Source organism: Cynocephalus volans, chromosome 12, assembly GCF_027409185.1.
Source record: "Cynocephalus volans isolate mCynVol1 chromosome 12, mCynVol1.pri, whole genome shotgun sequence".
Taxonomy (NCBI): domain Eukaryota; kingdom Metazoa; phylum Chordata; class Mammalia; order Dermoptera; family Cynocephalidae; genus Cynocephalus; species Cynocephalus volans.
In genome coordinates, this window is record NC_084471.1 from 40630090 (window position 1) to 40654065 (window position 23976).

General features: G+C 32.1%; 1 protein-coding gene across 8 annotated transcripts in view; it reads left to right on the forward strand.

Annotated features, from left to right (window-relative positions):
• PPFIA2 (PTPRF interacting protein alpha 2) overlaps positions 1–23976 on the forward strand; it is a 488437-nt gene that overhangs the window by 308515 nt on the left and 155946 nt on the right. For 7 of the 8 annotated variants that reach the window (XM_063075430.1, XM_063075426.1, XM_063075422.1 and 4 more), the window contains 2 exons: positions 311–475; positions 6483–6557. In XM_063075430.1, the coding sequence (XP_062931500.1) occupies positions 311–475; positions 6483–6557 (240 nt within the window). The remainder of the gene's footprint in view (positions 1–310; positions 476–6482; positions 6558–23976) is intronic. The other variant, XM_063075429.1, reaches the window with a different exon arrangement.

The following is a 23976-nucleotide window of genomic DNA, read 5'->3' on the forward strand; positions in this document are numbered from 1 at the left end:
CATACATATTTTGTTGTGTTCTATTTCTACTAAATCCATACTGAAATTATTAAACTTTCTAAGGGAATGCATAACATTTAGATTACCTTTTTAAATTCAGTAACTTGTTATATGATTGAAATGCCATTTATCTTTAATGTATTTTATGAGCCCCGGCTGACACAGGTCTGTGGTTCTTTACTACCCGTAGTATAACCCGAGGTTATCATTAGATATTACGTAAGCCCGTAATATTTTAAAGTAGAAGTGATTTATAATTATTGGTGACTTGCATCCATAAGATAATTGTGTTTTCCCTTAAACCCAATAGCTGTTACTGGAGCATTTGGAGTGCCTTGTGTCACGACATGAAAGATCACTAAGAATGACGGTGGTAAAACGGCAAGCCCAGTCCCCCTCAGGAGTATCCAGTGAAGTTGAAGTTCTCAAGGCACTGAAATCTTTATTTGAACACCACAAGGCCTTGGATGAAAAGGTATAGTACAGGCAAAAGATTTCAAACTTTTAATTATATGCTTTTGTCATCAGCATCAAGCTCTTGGTCTTCACGCATTGACTCACCTGAGGCCTGAAGTCAGTCACTTCACAGGAACACATTTGAGTTATGTGAAAAATCATTTTTCAAAATGAAAATGCATTACTGTGTGTATATTGGTGATATTCATAACCATGATTTTTTAATATCACCGAATCTATGTCTTATCAGGATTAGACTTCTATTATGGTACATTACAGTCCTCGTCCAGACGACCATTTGAAACTTAATGTTGTTTAATATTATCATTCAGCCTCTTTCTCTCTTTCAACCTCCCTCTCTCTCTCTGTCTCGGAAATGCATGTCTATAGATGCCAGAATAAGAGGACACTAACTGAAAATTACACCTATTTTGAAGTGCAAATTGGGTATACTTTAACTTTTAGACAGTTACATTAGAAGCATCCAATTTCTTTAGGTCTCTAATATCTGCCTTGAATATATATTTTAAGAGTCTCTGCTTGTAACTACAGCATGAAGTATTAGTAGAAAAACCTGCTTTTAGGTGTTTTTAAAAGTACCTATAAGCTTCTCGTAGCTGTTACTCAAATAAGTTCTACCGGCATATGTAATCCAGTATGATGATAATACTCTTTGGAGATTAGTAAGGCTTATGACATGATTTTAATTTTGTGAAATTTCAAAGAATAAATTTTTAAAAATTAGTAAAGCTTTTGGACTTAGAAGAGTGAGAATTGGGGCACTTCACTGTGAAGTATATGACAGGTTCTGAGCATTAAAATCCAAATAGGGATTATTGTCTAATTATATCTAGTTTTTGAGCATGCAGACCTTTTTTTTTCTATTTAATATTTATATACATATACATTTTATCATTGGTCCTTCAGATGTTCTTAGAGCAGGGGATTATGTGGAGAGTGTTTATAAAGATTACTATAATTCTGTCTTCTAGATTAACAAGAAGAAATTGTATCTCATTTTCATTTTAGCCATGAGAGACAACTAGTTTATGAATAATTTTGGATAAAACATAAATGGAAATTATATAAAGATCCATGCTAAATACAATATCAAATAACCATGTAACATATTAGTATTTAGTTTTATATTACATTTCCTCTCTTATTACAAAAGTACATTGTTAAGAATTTGCAAGACTTTATATTTATAGAATATTTAATATGTGTATGACTCCTTGGCAGATATTTGACACACAAAGATAAAGAAGACATCTTCCTTACGCTGACAAGTTTATAGTTAGTGCTACAGATACACATATCCATAATAGGCAGTACTGAAAAGAGATGTGTGCAATGTAATAAGTAGTCACAGAAAAAGTTGTGACTAATGCTTGAGTTACAAGAATGTCTTCAAGAGGGAGTGAAATTTGATCTGGGTATTAAAGAATGAGTAAGCATTCTTTACATTCTTTAAGAGGAGAAATATACTCTAAGCAGAAGGACCAACATATAAAATAACCCAGAGCTATAAGAAGAACATAGACTATTCAGAAAAATTTAAGAGTTTTGAATGACTTAAGTGACTAGAGAATGTGTAATTTTGGATGTTCCCCATAAGAACTCCCACATCACTTAAGTAAGCGATGCTGTTATAAAGAATAATTCTTTACCAGAACAGAAGGTAATAAACAGTAGTTAAGAAACATAACCTGATGGTATGGGTACATTTAAAAACAAAATGGTTGTAGTGCCACTTAGAATGCAGAAAACATTTACTATGTAGAAGTTCAGTGAGCTTAGCATAACTAAATGAAGTATTCTTTAATGTGGCCCTAGGAGCTACAACAGTATTTATTAACCCACCAGAGATGTCCTGGACACTGGTGAGTTCAGGGGCAACTGAATTGATTATCACGTAAGTAATGCTCAACAGACTGAAGGAAAAATGTTATAAGCTTGAACTCTGGAGTCAGACAGACATGGACAAGTGACCTAATTTCTCTAAGCATCTATTTCCTCTTCTTTAGAATAAGGTTAATAATAGTACCTAACACAGAGTTGTGAAGATTAGATATGATCTGACATGCAAAGGTTTTAGCCAGTGCTTAGCGTATGGCAAGTCCTCAGTGAATGTTAATGAATATTATTATTAACATGAGTCAATTTCAGCATTTGTTAAAACTTCCAAACTAAGATGTCTGTATCACCATTGATCCAGATGTTTGTTTTAAACAGCATATTATTTAGTTATTGAGGGAGTAATACGTAAAGTTCCTTCATAGACAATTTCCCTAAGAGTAGCTCACAGCTTATCATGCAGATGAGGAGGGGTGAGGATACAGATATATAAACAAGTAATTAACAATATTCTAATTTAAGTACTATGGCTATTATGTTAAAATATTTATGTCAGAAGAAGATGCAATCATGCCTTGGGGATATGGAACTACCAACTTTACCATATGGGTTTAGAACACATGAAGAACTAGATAAACTCTAGAAGATTGAGCATACGAATGGCAGTTACAACGAATGGCAGTCTCTATTATTTGTGGTTACTTATTTATGCACCCACTTAGTTGCAAGGTAGAATTTAAACAGTTAGCTAAGACTAACAGAAATTTTGACATCACCCATCAAATATGTTTACCAGTTCCATGGACTGGCAGAAATGAGAAATATCCAAATGATTTGCAATTACTCAGAAATCATTCATTGTTAAAAGAACATGTATATTGAATATTAATGGGAAAAGTAACCCGAAACATATTTTATATAAATGACTTCCATATATATTTCCATGATCAAATATTACAGTATCAAAACTGGATTTGAACTTCTGGCTTAAAGTGATTTCCTCACAAATATTTTATGTTATAGAATTGGTAATGCTCAAAATAAAACCCTGCCATACCTTAATTCCTATTTGGACTATGTGCTTCTTCCATCAAAATCTTCTTCCTGCCACACATTTGCCATTTTCAGGAAACTTTTAAAATTTTAATCTTCAGAAATAAAATTTCTGTGGCCTTAAATCATCTTTTGGAAAAAAAAATCAGAAACTTCTTTGAATTATTTTTCACACCATTATGAAGAAAACAGATGAAATTAGAAATCAAAAATTCTGGATATATGTAAATAATATATTTGAAGGTTTTACTACAGCTTCGTAAATAAGCAATTAATATATCTTACCTTAAAGACTACACGATGGATTAAATGTGGTTCAACCAGAAATAAATCAGAAAAAGTTAAATATAGGGACAAGGCTATCAGCTAAGAACTTATATTAAGGGAAAAAATTAAAACTATAATTTTTCATGGCATATCAATCATGTCTGGATGGCTTTGCAAGAACATAAAATCCAGAAAGAAAAATAAAAATAATTGTGGCATTCTCCTGTTGTGATGCTTAGAGCAGAGCAAACAAAGGCTTGTCAGAGATACTATTTTTTTTCCAATTATGCAGTTCAAGCCAAGTAGACAAGGTAAAATGTTAGGATTCTTTGCGTCCTGGAAAGTTTATTCCTTTGGGTCTCCCTGCTTTTTTCCTTATTAAGTTTAATAGAATTAAGTGCAAGATTGAAGCTAATAAGTTTCATTTATCCTGAATCTTACCCAAGAATTAAATACACAGAGAATAATTCATCCTCAGATAAATGTGATTAAAGAACTTACATAATGTATTGATATTTGCTGCATCAAATTTTACATTTATAACATTAGTTAAAAATACACTCAGATTGTTTTTATTCTTTTGTAAAGACAGTTTTAGATTCATTACTTAGTGGGTAACATAATCCTGATTTCTAAAACACTACCCTAAATTTATTGAGGAATGATTATTCCATTTCCATATTGTTTGATAAGCTTAATAATTAGTATTCTTCTAAAGTTCAATATAATGAGAATATAAATGCTTAATTCGTGGTTAATAGGAAACAGTTTGGAACAGTTTCTAAGATTTTCAGTTTAGCAAAAGAAAGTTGGGAAGATAATTTAAACTACAATATAGCCTGCTTTCATCCATTTCTTATATGACTTGAATGAGTCTTTTAGAAACATTCCAATGTATTAATGTGTTTCAAAATCCATATTTTAAAATCCATATTTTAAAACACATTAATACATTATTAACATAATGAAACATAATTAACTTTAACTTTTAACTGTTAACTATAAAATCCATATTTTAAAATCCATAGTTTATTTATTATTTATTATTTATTTATTTATATATTATTTAGTTCACTTTATATTGCTGTTCTCATCAACCAGAACTCCTTTTTCAACATCCATAATTTACAGGTGATATTTTAGAAAGTGAGAATAAAACTTTAAGATTTTTTCTGTTAAATATCGAACTCGTCTATTAAGACCTTTGTTGATATCTGTATTCCACATATCAGCTATCCTAACTGTTTTCATGGCTTCAAGACATTTGTTTCTTTTGCATCTATTTTAGCCATTCATAAAAAAAACTATTCCAAAGTCAAATCATCAAAGATTTTCTTCCAAGTAGCTTTTGTTTGATTATGAATCAGCATTCTATGCATTTTATAACCAATTGGATATTTGTTTAATACTGCTGGTACTTGGCAGTCAGTCTGTTTTAGCTAGATACCATGAAAGATTGTATGCAAATGTTTTTGATATCAAATGTTCATTTATGTATGTATTACTACTTTTCAGAGAGTTTGAGCATAGTGAAACATAATAAATGTTAAAACCTCACTAGGATATTATTCTTGCTTATTCAAGATGTATTTCAGGAGTTAAGTAAACCCAGTCACCTGAATATACATGTTATCATAGCACAGTACTAAAATATGATTGAGATTTTTTAAAAATTCATACATTCTAGGCTAAGAAGACCCTACTTTTTTTTCTTTTCTTCTTTGCTAACTAAAAATAATGTTACAACTCCAATTTTAAAATGTTTATGTATCTGGATTTTCATCTATTTCATATATTTAACCTGTATTCCAAGTTAAATCTCTAATAGACAGAAAAATATAATTTATTAAAATACACTGTCAATGAATTAACAAAATTAAAGTTTTTAGAAATATAATTATATATTAAAATAATATTCACTTTGTAAATGCTGTTACATTGCCATGGAAAAATATATGTTAATTTATAATAAACTGAATTGGATCTTAAGTTAAAGCTATAAAGTTTGTTGATTTTTTAAAGAAAATTAAACTGCTATGGTTATTCATTTTAATTTACAAAATTTCTTTCTTTGAATTTTTTACTTTTGACAAATTTAACATAGGTTATTGATCTAAACATATAACCACTAAAATAATTTAAGAAGTTCTAAGGAAGCAAGAATTAAAGAAACACTTCTCTGTGTTTCACTTATGTATAAAACATTATTTTCAAACTAAAATGTCCAGTTTGGGGTTCTACAAAATATAACGATTTAGGCTTTGGTATCCGGAAGCTAGGTGCGAATTTTAAAATAATTAAGTACTTTGCAATCCCTCAAAAACAATGTAGACATCTAACTAATAAAATCATAGGAGCAATGGACATTTCTCAAGTTTGAAGAATCGTTTGCTTTCAGGCAAACTGTATTTGAAGTTAGTTACTAAATGCCAAATACAAATTCACTTATTATTTTAAAGAATTAGAAAGGAAGGGGTTTATTTTGCCTAATTTTCATGATTAATTAGTGACTATTTTTCAGATGGCTTCATAATGTACTTTTGAACTTTGTCTCTACTTACTATGAATCAGAATTCAGAAAAAAAGAGCTCAATCTCCAATCCCATCAGACGTTCAATCAGAACTACCAAAAGGGTTTGATTACAAGAAAATTCCTTGATATAGTAACACGATGAGATGACAATGTATTCATAGTATTTCTGCCAGGTTTATTATTCTGAGCACTTAGGGCTATACATACTTTAATAATTTGCCGAATTGACTGTCTCTGATGATGTTAATGATGGATTCAGCACAGTTTACCATGTATGGGCTGTACATTACTGCACATATTTTGATTTTTCTTCTAGGTAAGGGAGCGACTGAGGGTTTCTTTAGAAAGAGTCTCTGCACTGGAAGAAGAACTAGCTGCTGCTAATCAGGAGGTAACATACCACCCTTTATCCTCTTTTGAGGTGCAATATCGCTAACATTATATCCCTTGTGTTTCACATCACAAAAAATAAATTACATTCTGTATATGCCACTGATAAAGGCCTGTTGAAACTAGTCATCAGAGTCTTGTTTTCTGATTTCTCTTTACTCAGATTTGTCAGTAGGAGACCAAAGGAAAATTATTAAGATCTAGTAACATGTGAACTAGTGAGATGGAGATTTGGAAAGATTACTGTCAGAATGCCCATCCTGTCAAGGAAATAGCTCCAAAACTGGAAAATATGTCAAATATTAGAAAGAGTTACAGATAAAGTTAGCTCTCTGGAGATATGTATGTATATATTTTTCTGTAGGTCCTGCCTATTTTTATCTTCCAAAATCATTGTGTCCATGTTAGGTGGCATCGTTGAATCCTCTTGTTCTGCTGCATTCACAACTCTAAGAAAGTGTATTAAATCGTTTCTTTAAGATTTAAAAAGTTGTTTTCTCTTCAGAAGATTTTACTTCTTTTGGTTTTTAGTGCACAAATGAACTTAGATAACTAGACCAAATGTACACATATATATGAAACAAATTAAATTGGTGTTGACTGCTAAAATAGCCTGATCACTCTCTTTCTGACATTTACAATGCTATTTTTTTTTCCAGAAGTGTATTCTAGTCATATGATATTGGTATTACTAGTAATGGACATACTAGAATAATTCAGCAAAATATTCCTACTTCTAAATAATCAAAAATATGGTAGGCTAATGTCAATAATGATATGTCTTATAAAGAATTTCATAAAATAATATTTACATACACATTATGTATGCAGACAAATACACATTTGCAAACCCCACAAAAAATCCTATCCAGTACAAATTCATTTGTTCTTCAAAATAAGCTAGGTCATTCAAATGGCTTTATATATGCTTTTGCTTGTTTCAGGCTTAACAATTTAAAGTTTAGAAATAATGGACTTTCAAATCTGGGAAGAATAAGTTCCATGGGAATTAAAGGCTAGCAGTATTAAAAGTATAAATGGCGATGCAACAGTTTAAAAAGACAGAGAGAGAGAGAGAAAGGTTTTTGGTAACCAGAATCAGCTTAGCAAACTGGATGGTTTGAAACTAAATAGAAAAGTAAGAGATTGATACTTCTTAGTCATAGAAGACGGAGGAGAAAAGAACCTCTGAGATATTGGGTAATAACAAGGATTTTAAGAGATGGAGCAGATAAATTATCTATGAAGTGGGATATACTTATTCCTAGAATGATCAGGAAGGAAATGTTAAATATGTATTAATTTTGTATTTTATCATTGTTAATTTTGATTTCATATATGTTCAAATATACATTTATATTGGATAAATCCCTCTAAATACTTTATTGATCAGAGTAAACAAACAAAAGGTTTGGTGACGACTCATATAAAAGTATTGATTAATATGGCAGAGACAGAATTTCTATGTGTCACAAACAAAGGTGTGGCAAGATCAGTTGGCTAAAGTATTTACGTTGAAATAAAGATGTCCTGTAAATTCAAATGAGGCTCTAAAAATTGAGAGAAATATTTTATAAAGCAAAGAGCAAATTTTTATGGAAAAAAATAAAAACTATTTAAGAGCACATTCTTAAGAGCCAGACAAAAATATATAACATAAATAAAAATAATTAGGTACTAGAACAAAAGTCTTGCATATGGCTAAATGAGCAAGGCCCTGGGGAAAATTTCATTTGATGTTTTAGATTTAAAATTAAATTTAAAATGTATTCACAAATGTCCCTCATAATTCAAATCTGTTTGTTTCCAGAGTTTATAAAGCAAGCACGGAGAGTGAGGATACCGTGTTATCAGAATCTGTTTGATTCCTGAGTTTCTAGTAATGATACTAACAATTAAGATAGTGAGAAATTTATCCAAACATTTTTCTGAATTAGTTCAGTTCCCACATTCAAGAAAGAGAATTGAGAGCAGAGGTTCAGATTGTGAGTGGTCCCTTCATATATTCATACATATATGCATATGTAGAATCTGAAAAGATGAAAGATGAGTTTATTCTATCATCATTTTATTGCTTTCATAGTTTATTCAATCATCTGTATATCATCATTTTCTCTCTGTCTCTCTCTGTCTCTTTATCTTTCTCTGTCTCTGTCTCTCTCTCTTCCCCCTCCCCTTGTTCCATTCTTATAGAAGAATTTGGAGTTATCACCGTAATATATTTCTTTATATAATCTCTTCTATGGAGCTCTCATCCATTCCTCAACCATTCTCAGCCACCGAAGACTTCAACAGTGACTTCTATGGAACAGAAACCAAAATCTATAGCTTGAGGTTCATGCTTTCTTCTGAGCTCCACGGAAGATTTCAAACATTCTTTTGTATAGATTATTCTCTACCACAAGTGTTCAGCAGGGGGGCAAAGGGCAGGTAATGGAAATCCAGTTCAGGATTTGCTAATCAAGACAAGCACCAGAAGGGTGAAACCACATATAGGGAGCACATTTTCTAATGTACGCAAAGGCACCATATGTTTGGGTGGGCCTGAATCTCCACCTAGTTTTCCCTACACCCGCTTAGATTCCATATGGCACATTAATGTAATAAAGTAGCCTTATTAAAAATAATATGAAACAACTATATATTCTGTTCTAGAATAAGCTCCAAATATGCTGTTATGTAAAAAGGATGAAGTTGCACAGAATGATTCAAATTTTTACAAATATAAGTAATAATAATGCATTATAATAGAAATAGAAAAAAAATTTAGATATAAGTACCAAACTGTTATCAATAGTTGTCTGCTCTTTGCAAGTATATGTACTATATATTTCTGTAGTGTTTGAATTTTTAATACATTTTCATTCTTATAAACAAATAAGATAACAAAGATATTTTAGTCAGATGTCGTTTTTATAATGATGTTAATATTAGATCATTTTATTAAACACTTAACAATAATAGCTAATATTTACTGAGTGCTTTAAATCTCTAAGCATTGTGCTAAATACATATGCCAGCTCAATAATACTGTCAATTAGGTACTACTATTATTTTATAGATGAGCCTATAGAGGTTAGTTTTTCTAATGTACCACTATTCTCTCCAACTTGAAAATGTGGCTATCTTTGAATTTGTCTTAACTCTCTGCATTCAGGTGGTTCCAATTCATACATATGACTATATCTATAATATTGCCCACATTCATTTATTCATCTTTTTTTTTGGAGGGGTGGAGGAGGAGAGGAGAGGGAAGTCACAGAGGTTGAGTGGGGGATATGGGGAAGAATCGCATTTTGTGGTAATGGGCATACTGATAGTATTGATCTGATCGTCACATCTTGGACACAGGTGGTGAGGGTCAGCTTTGTGCCCTATAAATATGCATAATCAAAAAAATGAATTTGATAATCAACTTATTTATAGACAGAAGTACTAAGTATTTGCAGTAGTTACATAACATTTTCCAACTTCCACCTGTTATTACTAATTATGGACTACACTTCAACCTGAATCCCCTTACTCGTGATTTTTCTTAAGCAGTAAAGTTTGAATCTTCCTGATAAAAAGAAAAAGTCACAATAGTTCAGATCTTCATTAATTCTCACTTGGACTATTACAGTGGGCTTTTTATCTGTTTTTGTCTTCTATCCCTATCTACTGTGTAATTCTGCAAGGTTAAACTTGGTAAGCACAGTCCCAATTATATTGATCATTTTTATAATCTATTCTGATATTTAATATATACCGTATATAATATATACCATATTAATATATTAATAACATAGTTATATAATAGGTTATATTAATGTATTTTAATAATATAATTATGTATATTATATAGACCTATAACATGCCATCAGAAACCTCTTCAATGGTCCTAACCTACAAATCCAGCTTTAACTCTCATTACCCCTGCTTCTCTAATTGAGTCATTCTAAGGTCTTATTCAATTATAGCATGCATCATTTTTGAAAGCAGCCAATGCTAATGTCTCTACTGGAATGCCTCCACAACCACAATCTACCCATTAAAATCATACTTCCCCATTTAAGCTCAAACTCTTTAAAGAAATATTTTATGATTCCTTGCTAACAGTATTGCTCCTTTGTAAAAAAAAAAAAAGTTGCTAAAGATCACTGCTTCAGCATGTGTTGTGACAATTCAACAAGTATTAGGGTTCATTATCTACTTGTCTAAGCTTAGGTTGGTAGTTCCCCAAGAAAATACATCTTTCTCCTTTGTATATATTTCACTCAGTACAGTGATATGAACCTTGTGATCAATATACACTTGTTAAATTGCTTTGTATACAGTTAATTATGACCAGAATTTTCATATTGTTCCTTGGCTATTTCCTTAGTGGCTAGTTAGAGCAACCTTAGGCATGCTCAATAAACAGCAACACATTGATCATATGTATAAAATGAACAAAGTGTTTGTTCTTTTAAATATAATTATTGAGCACCCCTCATGTGCAGAAATTTTGGGGAGTCTCTGAAAGGAAGAAATGGAAAAACACAATAATAAATGAGGCATTATGTAAATTCTCATGTAACTTGCCGTGTAATGAAAGAGACAGACATGTAACCACATAATTATCCTGTAATTTAGTGTAAAACTAAATAAATGCAAAGTAGAGGCACAAACAAAGTGCAAAAGAGCACAGAGGAGAAGGGTATTTATTGTGATGCAGAGGGTAAGAGAAGACTTCACCCTAAAGAGACAGCATTTGAGCATGCCCTTGAATGAAGACTATGACTTCAAAACTGTGGGAAAGCATTTCAGGCTGAGTAGACAGTATGACTATGAAAATATGAAACTGCCTATTTCAAGAAAAATGAATGATGTTTTGTTGTAAGAGTCAGGGTTTGAAAAGATGGAGCAGAGGAGAGAGAAGAAGTTGATAGGCCTCAGATTCTGGAGAGCCAAGAATGCCATGCTAAAATTGCATTTCATGCTTTATAAAATTAAAAAAAATAACACTTAAAGTATGTTTGTGTTTTCGGGGTTTTTTTTTTTTTTTTTTTTTTTGGTAGGTAAAAACGATGGAAGTATGTTTTTTGTTTTTGTTTTGTTTTGGTAAAGTGTGGGTTTGAGGTGGAATAGAGCTAGAAAGTTGGCATAATCTGGCATGGTTGGCTAACACAATGATCTGATATGTGATTTGATCATGACACCTCCATTCAACAAACATTTACTGGGAATCTTCTCTTTGCCAGGTGCTCCATTAAGTATTAAGTATAATCATATTAATAAAACTCAGATATTAATAAATAATGCTGTTCTCCAGCCTAGAATGGGAGATAGATGTGTGAAAAAGTAATCATAAGGGAGAGTTACTATTTAATGTATATGGAATTTCAGTTTGGGAATAAAGTTCTGGAGGTGAATGGTGGTAAAAGTTGCATAGCAATGTGAATGTACTTAATGCCACTGAACAATATTCTTAATAATAATTAGTATGATAAATTTTATGTCATGTATATTTTACCACAATTAATGAAATTATAATATGTTATGGCTAGTGTGAAAATAAAAGTAGGTACAAGATTTAGTAGTATTACAAATGGGAGTAATTGATTGTATGGGTATGAATGAGAAAGAACAGGTGATGTTACAAGTCTTCCCAGAGAAAGAAAAAACAAACATTCTTACCTAAAATTTGAAGGGTGACTATGAAGAGCTCAGATGGACTTGGGGGAAAAAGAAGGAAAGCATGTAGAGGTAGGTATGGGAATGAGGCTAGAGACAGGCAGATCTGAATTAGGGATGGTTGAAGCCTTGGCTTTGTCCTATAGACAATGGCGAGCCAACAAAGACTTGTTATGGAGGGAAGAGAAATGATCAGCTTTGCAATTTTGCAGATCATTGGTATCTCAAAAAGTTAAAGGTAAAAAATATGTATGATGGCCAAGGTACTGTGTTTAAAGTTTAAATTTAAAAGAATAACTATGATTTCTGGAAAGAATCAAGAGGCCAGTTTCAGAAAATACTGAACTGTGTAGAACACAGATGTTAACCAGTCTGGTATTTCTTATGTTCTTTTAGTTAATGATAATTATAAATATTAATGAAAAAACCAAACAAAATATTGTAAATAAATATATGCATAATAAAAATTTGCTGTAATATTACGCCTCTTTGAATGGTACCGAATAGGAAGATTGTACTGTGAACATTGAATAAATTTTCTAGGCCATCATCCTAAAAGAAGTAAGCCCTGATTATTTAGACACAGAAAATACAATAAAGTCTTTATTTCTTGCAGAGTATTTTTGTTATTGGTTAAAAGTGCAAAACCACAAAAAATGTACAATAAAAGAAGTGCAAAGAAGAATAAATATATTACATCATAACAATAGGTTCTTCTTTAGCAGAAACCCATATACTTGTTGAATTATTTAATTGAGCCAGACAAAATGGATTATTCAGAAGCTCTTGTAAAAATTCAATTGACAGACTAATTTGCAGTGAATACACAGGCATGCTTATTTTAAAAGCTTTTCTACATGATTGAATTCTACAAAGAAAGAACTGGCACATTTTCTTGTAGGCTGAACTATATTTTTTTATACTGCTTTTACTCTACATAGGCTTATTCCAACCACTGAATTTACTAACTTTCAATTAGAATTTTCTTAAGGAAATTAGCATTTCATTTTACCTCATCTATAACCAGACTTATTCCTGAAGTCTGTTTCCCTAAAGAAAAATTTTAAAACTTGTGTGGGCAGATCAAGTACCACTCACATTCAGAAGAATATTGGATCAGGATGGTGAGAAGACCTAGAAGCAGCAAACGCAGTTTGGGAATTTAAAGACCCATAGATCATGGCCATTGCTTCACGTACATCCTTCTGATCATCACCACAGTCCTTTGAGTTGGGTTAAGAACCAGTATTCTGTTGAACTCATGGGAATAAATGAAAAAGTGAAAAAGGTGAATCGATGCTGGCGAAGGTGGAAGCTACCCTAAAAATCAAAGAGGAGGCTGGGAGAATCAAGGAGACATGTGAGATTCAAGCACATCAAGAGTAATTAAGTCAAAAGAGAAATAAAAATAGAGGTAGAGATAGATGGAGAAAGAGAGAGAAAGAGTTTTAAGAGTAGAGGTTGGAGGTGGTCAACAGTGCAAATGTTTCATGAAGGCGTGGATAATTATGTCTAAAATGAGGTGATTAGACACAATTAGAAGGTCACTGGAAATGTTTGCAAAGATGGTTTCAATAAACTACAATGGAAAGAGAATAGCTGTGATGAAAAGTTTATGAGTCAATTAAAAGTTACAAAATAAGAGAAGATGAGTAACACTCTTTTGAGAAGTTTGGCAATGAAGGGAGGAGGGTAAATACTGAATGAGTTGGGACAGTATTGAGAGCCTTTGTTGAATGACAGAGAGTAGAAAATGCTTATAGGCAATGGAAGAAAGGAAGAAACAGAGGAAAAGGAATTGTTGATGGGCAACACAGTGGGCGATAAGCCTGGTTTCAAGGTCAGTCGCTGATAGTGGAACTCCTTCCTCTGAGAAATGGAGGAAGAAAAACAGTATGTATTGTATAGTGACGAATGCAGATTTTCATTTGGAGAGAAAGAGAGACAGAGAAATTTTATCAGAGGAATTCTTCCCAAGGAAATAGGGGTTATCTGCTAAGGGAGATGAGAACAGAATTACTTTTTATGAGCTTAAGGAGACTGTGAACATGGCAAGGAGCCAATAAGACCAAGCAAAAAGGTTTTGTGTGAGATGCTAGGCCTAGATGCAGCTCTCAGTAAGTTACCTCATCCAAGTAAATAAAAGCCAGTTTTCCACAGCACTGACCAACTGAAACAACATGCATTCTCCCATGATATGTCCTGATATAAATCTACGAAGTTATTTTTTCATCATAACTCAAAAGGAAGTTTTGATCAATACAAATATGAAACTAAAGTTGTCTTTGTTGAGTTTGGCCCCTTGGAACAAATTTGGAGTTAAAATGTTTCCATAAAAGTTGACATGGGTAAAAATCATAAAACTTCTGAAATCCATTGGCAACTCAGCTACATTTAAATAGTTTAAAAGAAACTTGAATAGCTGAAAATGATCCAGAAAAACATGGGGAAAGTGGAAGATTTGTGGAATAGTACTTATTAAGGAATCTGTCTTGAGGGAAGTGACAGCAATATACATCTGAACTTATAAGATCATTCGTTTGCAGAATTAATGAAATGACTAACAGTTTTCTCTCTAAATTAAAACTGCCATATCTATGAGTGGAAAGCCCCAGATGTAGAAAAAGAGACCACTGCAAAAGTTCTTGAATTAAATTATTTCAGAATCCTAAAACTGAGAATCATTTCTCTTGAAAGGTCTTTTGTAAATTATTCATTTGGGGATCTTTTAATTTTATCTCCTTGCCAGTTCTAGGAGAGAAAGACACACAAAATTAAATCTTCCTATCAGTGCTTTATAAAAATGATTAATTTTATAATGACTTTCCAATTTCTTGAATGTTTATGCATACCACAATCCTAATTCAACTGATGAGCTTATTTTCATCATTACTAATTATATTAGTAAATTCCATGACCAACTATGAATCAACATTCTAACAGAAAGTCAAATACAAGGGTATTCTATTAACAATTGAAGCAAGTCACCATGGCTAAACTTACAAGAAAATCGTATTTGTTTAATGACAACAGTGTTTGTGTGCGGTGATGACATCCTTGCAGCTCTGAAGTTATATCCCTTGAAGATAATGTAAAACTCTCTGACACTATGCGTTTAGCTTGTCTGTGAACTATTATGAGTTTCTAATAGATCCACTTATTGGAAACCTATTCTTCCTGTTGGAATTGTATCATTCTTGGTTAGAAAATTGTACAGTTCTTAATTGGTTTTATTTTATGAAGAAGCTGAATAATGGTTGAACAATGTTCTTTTTTGGTTCATACTGATAAATTCAAAGTTTTAGCATTGTCAAACTAGTACTTATTCACAAAATCCTATGATTTCTTATAATATCTCTAAATTATCCTTTATGATGATATTGTATTGTAAAGAGTCGAAACTGTAAATTATCCAAGTTATTATCATCAATAGAAAATGTCTTCTTTGCTTTGTACTGCTCCAGTACAAAGAATCTTTCCCAAATAAAAGATCAAGGTGCCTTATGACAGCGTACGGTAAAATCCCACAACAGCAAAAAGAGAGCTAACAAAATTGGTATTTGCTGCTTCCTCTATTTTTACTACTATGACTTGTGTGAAGCAATTGTGTATAATAGAGGTTAAAATTGTCACATCTGAAGTCTGTTTGCAAATCTTTTCAGACTCTCTTTCCTGTTTTGATTAGAATCCTTTTTTGATGAAAGCACAAGATCTGTTTTTCTTGAGTTAAGCAGACACGGTTGTTTTATCTTTGCATATGGAGATTTTAAACTGCCTTGTTTCTCTCCGTATTAATAGCAAGATCATGTTCGATATTACTACTTTGATCATAAACATCATAGTTGACACATTTTCCCCCATCTGTTTACTAGAGTATTCTTATTCATTTAAAGCTAATAATTTGAAAAAGATTACTGATCTTTTAAAAAATTTAAATGGAATACTGAAATTTAGTGAGATACAAGGTACAAAGTAAAAAAAGAGAAAAGAACATTAACCTGTAGTCAGAAGATTCAATTTTGAGTCTTAGATCTATCATTCACTAATTCTGTAACACCTCGCAACTTAGCTTCTCTGTGCTTCTGCAGTCTTTCAAAGAAGTCATAAGACTTGGGTGAGATAATATGCAGGAAAGCACTTTGTAGACTTGACATACTGAAGTTGTACTGCTATTATTGGGCTCAAAAGGCCAATATTAGTTATTAGTTGAGCAAATAAAAACACCTTTCTATTGATAATATGAACTTTATACTCAGGACTAAATGTGCTTTTATTGGATAAACAAATACAGTATTTTTTCATAGGATGATTCTGTAGCACAGCATGCATTTTATAGGTGACCTTGCAATTCACTTATTTATGCAATTGATAAAAATAATAGCATCTACAATTTTGGGGGTGATTACTATGTGCTTGGCACTATGCTAAGTACTGTACACCCCCCACAACACACACACGCACACACATTTTTTAGTTAATCATTACAATTAACCTATGAGAAAATTTAATTTTTAGTAGCATTTTGAAAATTTGGAAACAGAGGCTTATTGAAGTTAATTGTGCTGAGTGGAATTGTTAGTCAACAGAAATCCAAATTTAAGATGACTGACTCAGAAATTGTGTTTAACACTAGCCACTATGCTACCGACCTTTCTCTTAACATGTCTTTGTATTTCAAAATTGGTATAAGTTTCTAAATCACCAGTTTATGTAATACCAGTTATTTGAATTCACCACAATATCTTCATATTGTATGTCTATGAATTATTTTTGGATAAATTAATGTATTTCATACTTTTTATTTAAATATTTTCCATTAGTGTAGACTTCAGTGTAAGTGGCACTGACTTGGTGTCCTCAAGCAAATAGCATGAGAACACTGTAGTGGCCTCTATGTTTTCCATATAGGAAATGTGAGACTTCAAGTTATATTAAACAAGATCAGAGGATTTCTGCAGCACATTTTGTTCTGATTTCATCTTTGGCAGGAAAATACAATGGGTCTCAAATGTTGAAAAATTTGGAAGTTCCAAATTGGTAAACTCTTGGAACACTGAGAAATAATCGATGGAGGAAAGGATGAATTAATTGTTTTAATTTTTTAATTGATAATTTGACTGCTAATTATTTTAGTTTTTCAAAACGTGATAGCAAAACACATCTCAATATGATCAGCTGGTGTCTACCATATATTCTATAACCAGATCTTAACCAAACTGCCAAGACTGAGGGCACAGTCTGCCACAAAATCACCTGTACTTCTGATGCCAACTGCAAGTTCAGGAGGTTCCCAAACCCATTTTCAGGTTTAATAATTTCCTAGAAAGACTCACAGAACTCACTGAAAGCTATTATACTCACAGCTGTAGTTTATTACAGGTAAAGGATACAGATCAAAATCAGCTGAGGAAAGAGACACACAGGACAGAGTCTAGGAGGGTTCCAAACATGAAGCTCCCGTTAGCCTCAGGATACATTACCCTACTAGAATCCATGTGTGACAGAGTATTGCCAACCAAAGAACCTCACTCAAACACTGGTGTCCAGAGTTTGTATTGGGTTTCATCACGTAAGCATGATTAATTAATCAATTACACATGTGGTTTATCTCATCTTCCATGTTCTGACCCAGAACCCCCTAAATCATATTGTTGTCATTCTTGCATAACTTGCCCCCAATCTGAAACTATCATATGTGCCCAGCCCCACTTTAATGTTTATGATGGCCAGCTTCCATGCTAAACAAAGAAACTTCTATCAGGTATGACACAGATTACCTCCTAAAGACTGGAGGGCAAAGGCTTGCTTTCACTTTAAGCAAGTTAAAATTCTTTACTATACACCTATAAATCATCTTAACTTTCTATCTTAATTGAAGATTTTTTACAAACACAGTTCTGAAAATCTGCTCTTTTATTATTATAGTAGAATCAGAATATGTGTTGTGGAAGTTTTATAAAACTGGAAGAGAGAAATAAAAAGACAGAAAAAGAGTGTTATGTCTTTCAGGAGAAAATTACAAAACAGTTAAATTATGGTGTCACAAGGAATTTTAGGAGGAACACCTACTGTTTTCGAAGCACCACAATGGATCAAGCACTGTTTAAGTGCTACTTTTTTACTCTCTTCCAGGAAACTCCAGTCACTTACCTCTTATCACCTTCAGGATTACGGATCCCCACAACACAAGATGATTACTGTTATTAACAGTGATAATTTATTGAGATCCTACAATTGCCTCATTACCTTACAAGGCAGGAAATCCTGTGACCATTTTAAAGATGCAGAAAATAAGGTTGTAAAGCTTGAAGTAACTCATCTGAATCACAAAGCTAGAAAACGACTGCCCTGTTTCTCTTTCCTTGGATCTATTTATTTCTTCTAATCCCTCCTTTTGAGAATTCTTCTCAAGGTTTTGATTATTTACCACTCACTCCCAGAAGTATATTTATTATCTAGCCAAGGGATTGGATGTATTTGCAGCCTCACTGATATTTCTGTTGTATCCAGAACAAAGGGGCTGAGGCACAGGTAAATACACTGGCTTTTTCTCTGGTAAAGTGGTAATGTAGGGGACTGAGAAATATACAAGGGAAACTTTTAGGGGCATGATCAGGAAGTAGCACACATGATTTTTGCTTATATCCCATTTATCAAAACAACCTCCATATTACTCTAAGCTGTGAAAAATACCAGGAATTACAGTCTCTATTTTAGTGGTCACATGCAGGAGTTCTATTTCTAAGAGTGGGAGAATAAATAATAATTTTCAACAAGTACCCTCCAGAAGACACAGAACATAAAGAATATTTGGAATACATTAGTGGATTTAATAAAGTCATACAAAAACGTATACACAAATATCAGTAGTATTCCTACACCAGCAGTAAATAAATAGAAAACATTACAGGATTAATGTTATTAAAAGGATATTGCATTTAAATAAGTATAGATACATATATGAAGATGTATTTTGTACATAAACACTAAATTATATATAGAAATTTTTAGCTAAGACAGAAAATCCAACTGTGAGATAGGAAAGACAGACACCTAAATACATGGAAACAAAAGTTACATTTCTTTGTGTATGGAGCTAGATATTGTAAAAATAAAATGAATATGAAATTTCTTTGTAAGATTATCTTGGAAATTATATAATAATGCTATAGAAATAGAAAATATAATAAGATGAGATTTTCCTAGCATGTAAACATATCAAAATATACTTTAAAACCTTTCACCTCTTTGGATAAGTTTATTAAGTATTTTATTCTTTTTATTGCTATTATGAATGGGATTTTTTCCTTAATTTTATTTTGGATAGGTTGTTCTTTGTGCACAGAAATGCAACTGATTTTTCATGTTGATTATGTGTCCTACAACTTTACTAATTTGTTTATTAGTTCTAACAGTTACTTTTCTTTTTGAGCCCTTACAGTTTTCTACATATATGGTCATGTCATCTGCAAACAGAGATCATTTTACTTTTTCCCTTCCAATTTGAATGCCTTTTATTTCCCTTTCTTGTGTAATTGCTCTGTCTAGGACTTCTGTTACCATGTTGAAAAGAAGTGTGAAGAGTGGGCATCTTTGCCTTATAATAGCTCTTAGAGAAAAACTTTCAGTTTTTCCCAACTGATTATGTTAGCTGTGTGCTTTTTATATATGGCCTTTACTGTGTTGAGTTTTTCACAAATAGATGTTGAACTTTGTCAAAGGCATTTTTTTTTTTTTGCATCTATTAATATGATCATATGTTGGGGGTTTTTTTTGTTTTGTTTTTCGTTCATTTTTTGAAAGGTGTTGTGTCCCACTGACTGATTTGTGTATGTTGAACTATTATGCATTCCAGGGACAAATCCCATTTGGTCAGGGTGTATGATCCTTTTAAATGCTGTTGAGTTGGGTTTGCTAGTACTGTATTGAGGATTTTTACATATATGTTTATTGGGGATATTGGCCTGTAATTTTCTTTTCATGTAGTGTCTTTTCTGATTTGGGGATCAATGTGATCCTGGCCTCATAAAATGAATTTTGAACTATTCCCTTTTCTTATGTTTTTGGAAAAGTTTTTAAAAATTGTATCAGTTTATCTTTGAATGTTCAGTAAAATTCACCTATGAAGCCATTAGGTCCTGGGTATTTATTTCTATCTATTGTTGGGAAGTTTTTGATTACTTATTTAATCTCCTTACTTGTTATTATTCTGTTCAGGAAGTAATATGTTTTTAGGAATTCATTCATTTCTCATAGGTTATGCAGTTTGTTGAGGTAAAATTGTTCATAATAGTCTCATAATCCTTTTTATTTCTGAAGTGTTCATTGTAACATCTCCTCTTACATTTCTGATTTTATTAATTTTGAGTCTTGTTCTTTTTTTTCTTATGTAGTCTGGCAAAGGGTTTGTTGATTTTGCTTATCTTTCACAAAACCATATCTTAAATGTGTTGATTTTTGGTTGATTTTTAATTCTCTATTTAATTTATTTTTGCTCTAATCTTTATTATTTTATATCTTCTGCTAACTCTGGGCTTAACTTTTTTTTTTTCTTTTCCTACTTCCTTGATGTGTAAGGTTAAGTTGTTTATTTGAGGTCTTTCTTCTTTTTTAATGTAAATGTTTATTGTTGTAAACTTCTTTCCTGGTATTGCTTTTGCTATAACCCATAATTTTTGTATGTTCTAGTTTTTTAAATTGCCTTGAGATACTTTTTAAATTCCCTTCTGATTTCCTCTTTGATTCCATGGATGTTCACAAGTATGTTGCTTACTTACCACATATTTGTGAATTTTTTTTTTTTTTCATTTTCTTGCTGTTATTGTATTTAGTTTCATTTTACTGTGGTCAGAAAAGATACTTGGAAAGATTTCAATGTTCTTAAGTTTGTTAAGACTTGTTTTGTGACCTAACATATTACCTATCTTGGACAATGTTCCATGTGCCCTTGGGAAGAATGGTATTCTTCTGCAGCTGGGTTGAAAGTTCTGTATATGTTTATTAGATCTGATTGGTCTATAGTGTTGTTCAAGTCAGCTGTTTATTGATTTTTATTCTGGATGTTCTAATCATTATTGTAAGTGGGGTATTGAAGTCCCCTACTATTATTATATTGCTGTCAATACAATCTTCAGATCTCTCTATATTTGCTTTATTTATTGGGTACTCTGATATTGGGTGCATATTTATTTATAGTTGTTATATCTTCCTGTTGAATTGACCAATTTATCGTTATATAATGACCTTATTTGTCTCTAGAGACAGTTTTGAACTTATAGTATATTTTGTCTGGTATAAGTAGCCACCCCTGCTTTTTTTGGTTACCATTTGCATGATATGTCTTTTCCCATCCCCTCCCCTTTCCCATTCCCATTTTCAAACTATGTATGTCTTTGAATATAAAGTGAGTTTCTTGTAGACAATGTATCACTGGGTCTTAGTTTTGTTTTGTTTTGTTTTGTTTATATTCATTCATCCATCTATGCCTTTTGGTGAATTTAATCCATTTACATGTAAAGTAATTATTGACAGATGAGGACTTACTGTTGCCATTTTGTTAATTATTTTATGAGTGTTTTGCAGTTGTTTTCTTCCTTTCTTCCTCTTTTCTTGTGGTCTTCCTTTGTTATTTGATGACACACACACACACAAACATAAATATAAATATATACAAAACTATATAAATATATTTTTCTATGTGGTTAGCTTAAGGCTGTGTAAAATATCTGGTAATTATAATAATCTATTTTAAGTTGATAATAGCTAGTTAACTTCAAAAACAAACAAAAACTTCACACTTTTACCCCTCTTTCACCCCGCTTTGTGCTCTTGTTTTCAGAGTCATTTATTTATTTGTTTTATGTTGGGGATACAATAACAAAATTTTATCTATTAAATTATATATTAAGATTAGAAATAATTTATGATATACCATTACAATGTTACTTTAATCTGTATTTCTTTAAATATTTACCTTTGCCAGTGAAATTTATGCTTAAATATGATTTTGCATTGCTATTTAGAATGTTTTTGTTTAAATTTGAAGATCTTCCTTATGCATTTCTTGTAAGGCAAGTCTGGTATTGACAGAGTCTCTCAATTTTTGTTTGGGAAAAAGCTTTATCTCTCTTTCATTTTTAAAAAATGTTTTTGCTAGATGTAGTGTTCTTGGTTCCCAGTGTTTTCCTTTCAGTGTTTTAAATATATCAAACTTTCTCTGGCTTACAGAGTTTCTGTGGAGGAATGGGTGATCGTTTTATGGAGGTTTCCTTATATGTGATGAGTCACTTTTCTTTTGCAGCTTTCAAAATTCTCTTTGTCCTTGACTTTGACAATTTGATTATAATGTACTTCCTTGTTTTCTCTGTGGGTTGGTCCTATTTGGGAACTCTTGAGCTATATGAATTTGTTTATCCATCTCTCTCCTGAGATTTGAGAGGTTTTTAGCTATTATTTTTTTAAATAAGCTTTCTTCACTTTATCTCTTTCTGTATTTTCCTTTTGAGACTCCCATAATGAATAATTTGGTCTGCTCAATGGTGTCCATTAATCTGGTAGCCTTTCTTCACTCTCATTATTTTTTTTTTCTCCTTTGACAGGATAATTTCAAAAGAACTTTCTTTGAGTTTGAAGTTTCCTTCTTCTGCTTGATCAAGTCTGCTGTTGAAAGTCTCTGTTGCATTTTTTATTTCACTTATTGTATTCTTCAGCTCCAGAATTTCTCTTGGGCTCTTTTTAATTATTTCTATAATGCTGTTGAAAACTACATTTTGTTTATGTTTTGTTCTCTTGATTTTGTTGACTAGTCTATCTTTGTTCTCTTGTACATTGCTGAGCTTCTTTAAGATGATTATTGTGAATTCTTTGCAAGGCAATTTATAGATTGTGTATGTGTGTGTGCATGTGGTTATTAGAAATTATTGTGTTCCTTTGGTATTGTCATGTTTTCTTGATTTTTTTATGTTTTTGTAGACTTGCATTGATATCTGCATATTTGAAAAAGCTATCACCTCTTTCATACTTTACAGACTGGCTTCAGTGGGTAAAGAACTCACCTATAGGTGGTTATGAAGCCACCAGCTGGATGGAGTGTGACAGCTTCATTTTTGAAGAGTGCACAGTGGCTGTTCCAGCTCTGGGCGAATGAAGGGCAGTGGCTAGACTATAAGCAGCTCCATCATCTGAGATTAGCATTACTGAAGACTGTGGATTTCCTTGGTGGCCATGGATAAGAGTGTCTACAGAGAGAGCAAGGGCTGCTGAGGTCCTCCATGGTGAATGCTGTTAAGGTCCTCCTGTTTTCCTTTTACCCCTCAGAGAAGTTGTGGCTGAGGGGATCACTCTGGTGTTCGTGTCTGGGGCATGGGCATGCATGGAGCAGTAGTGGTGACCAGGTCTGGAGCACAAGTGTATGTGGAATGGCCATGGAGTTGGGGTTTAGGATGCAAGTGCACATGGAGCAAACCATTTTATGTTTAAAACTAATTATATCCAGAAGTCATCTTTAGATTCCTCCTTCCTTCTCCAATTCAAATATCCAACAAAATTCAGATGAATAATTGAATTAAATATAAAAAGTGAAATTATAACTAGGGAATGAAATATGTATTGTTTATATAGGTATGATACACTGGCATCTTTCAAACAATACAAGGCATAACAAAAGCAAGCATTGAGCCTCTGATTTTTAAAAGTTAAAAATTTCAATACTATGAAAAATAGCAAAATAAAAATAAGAAAAAATGATGACCATAAATAATGGTTAA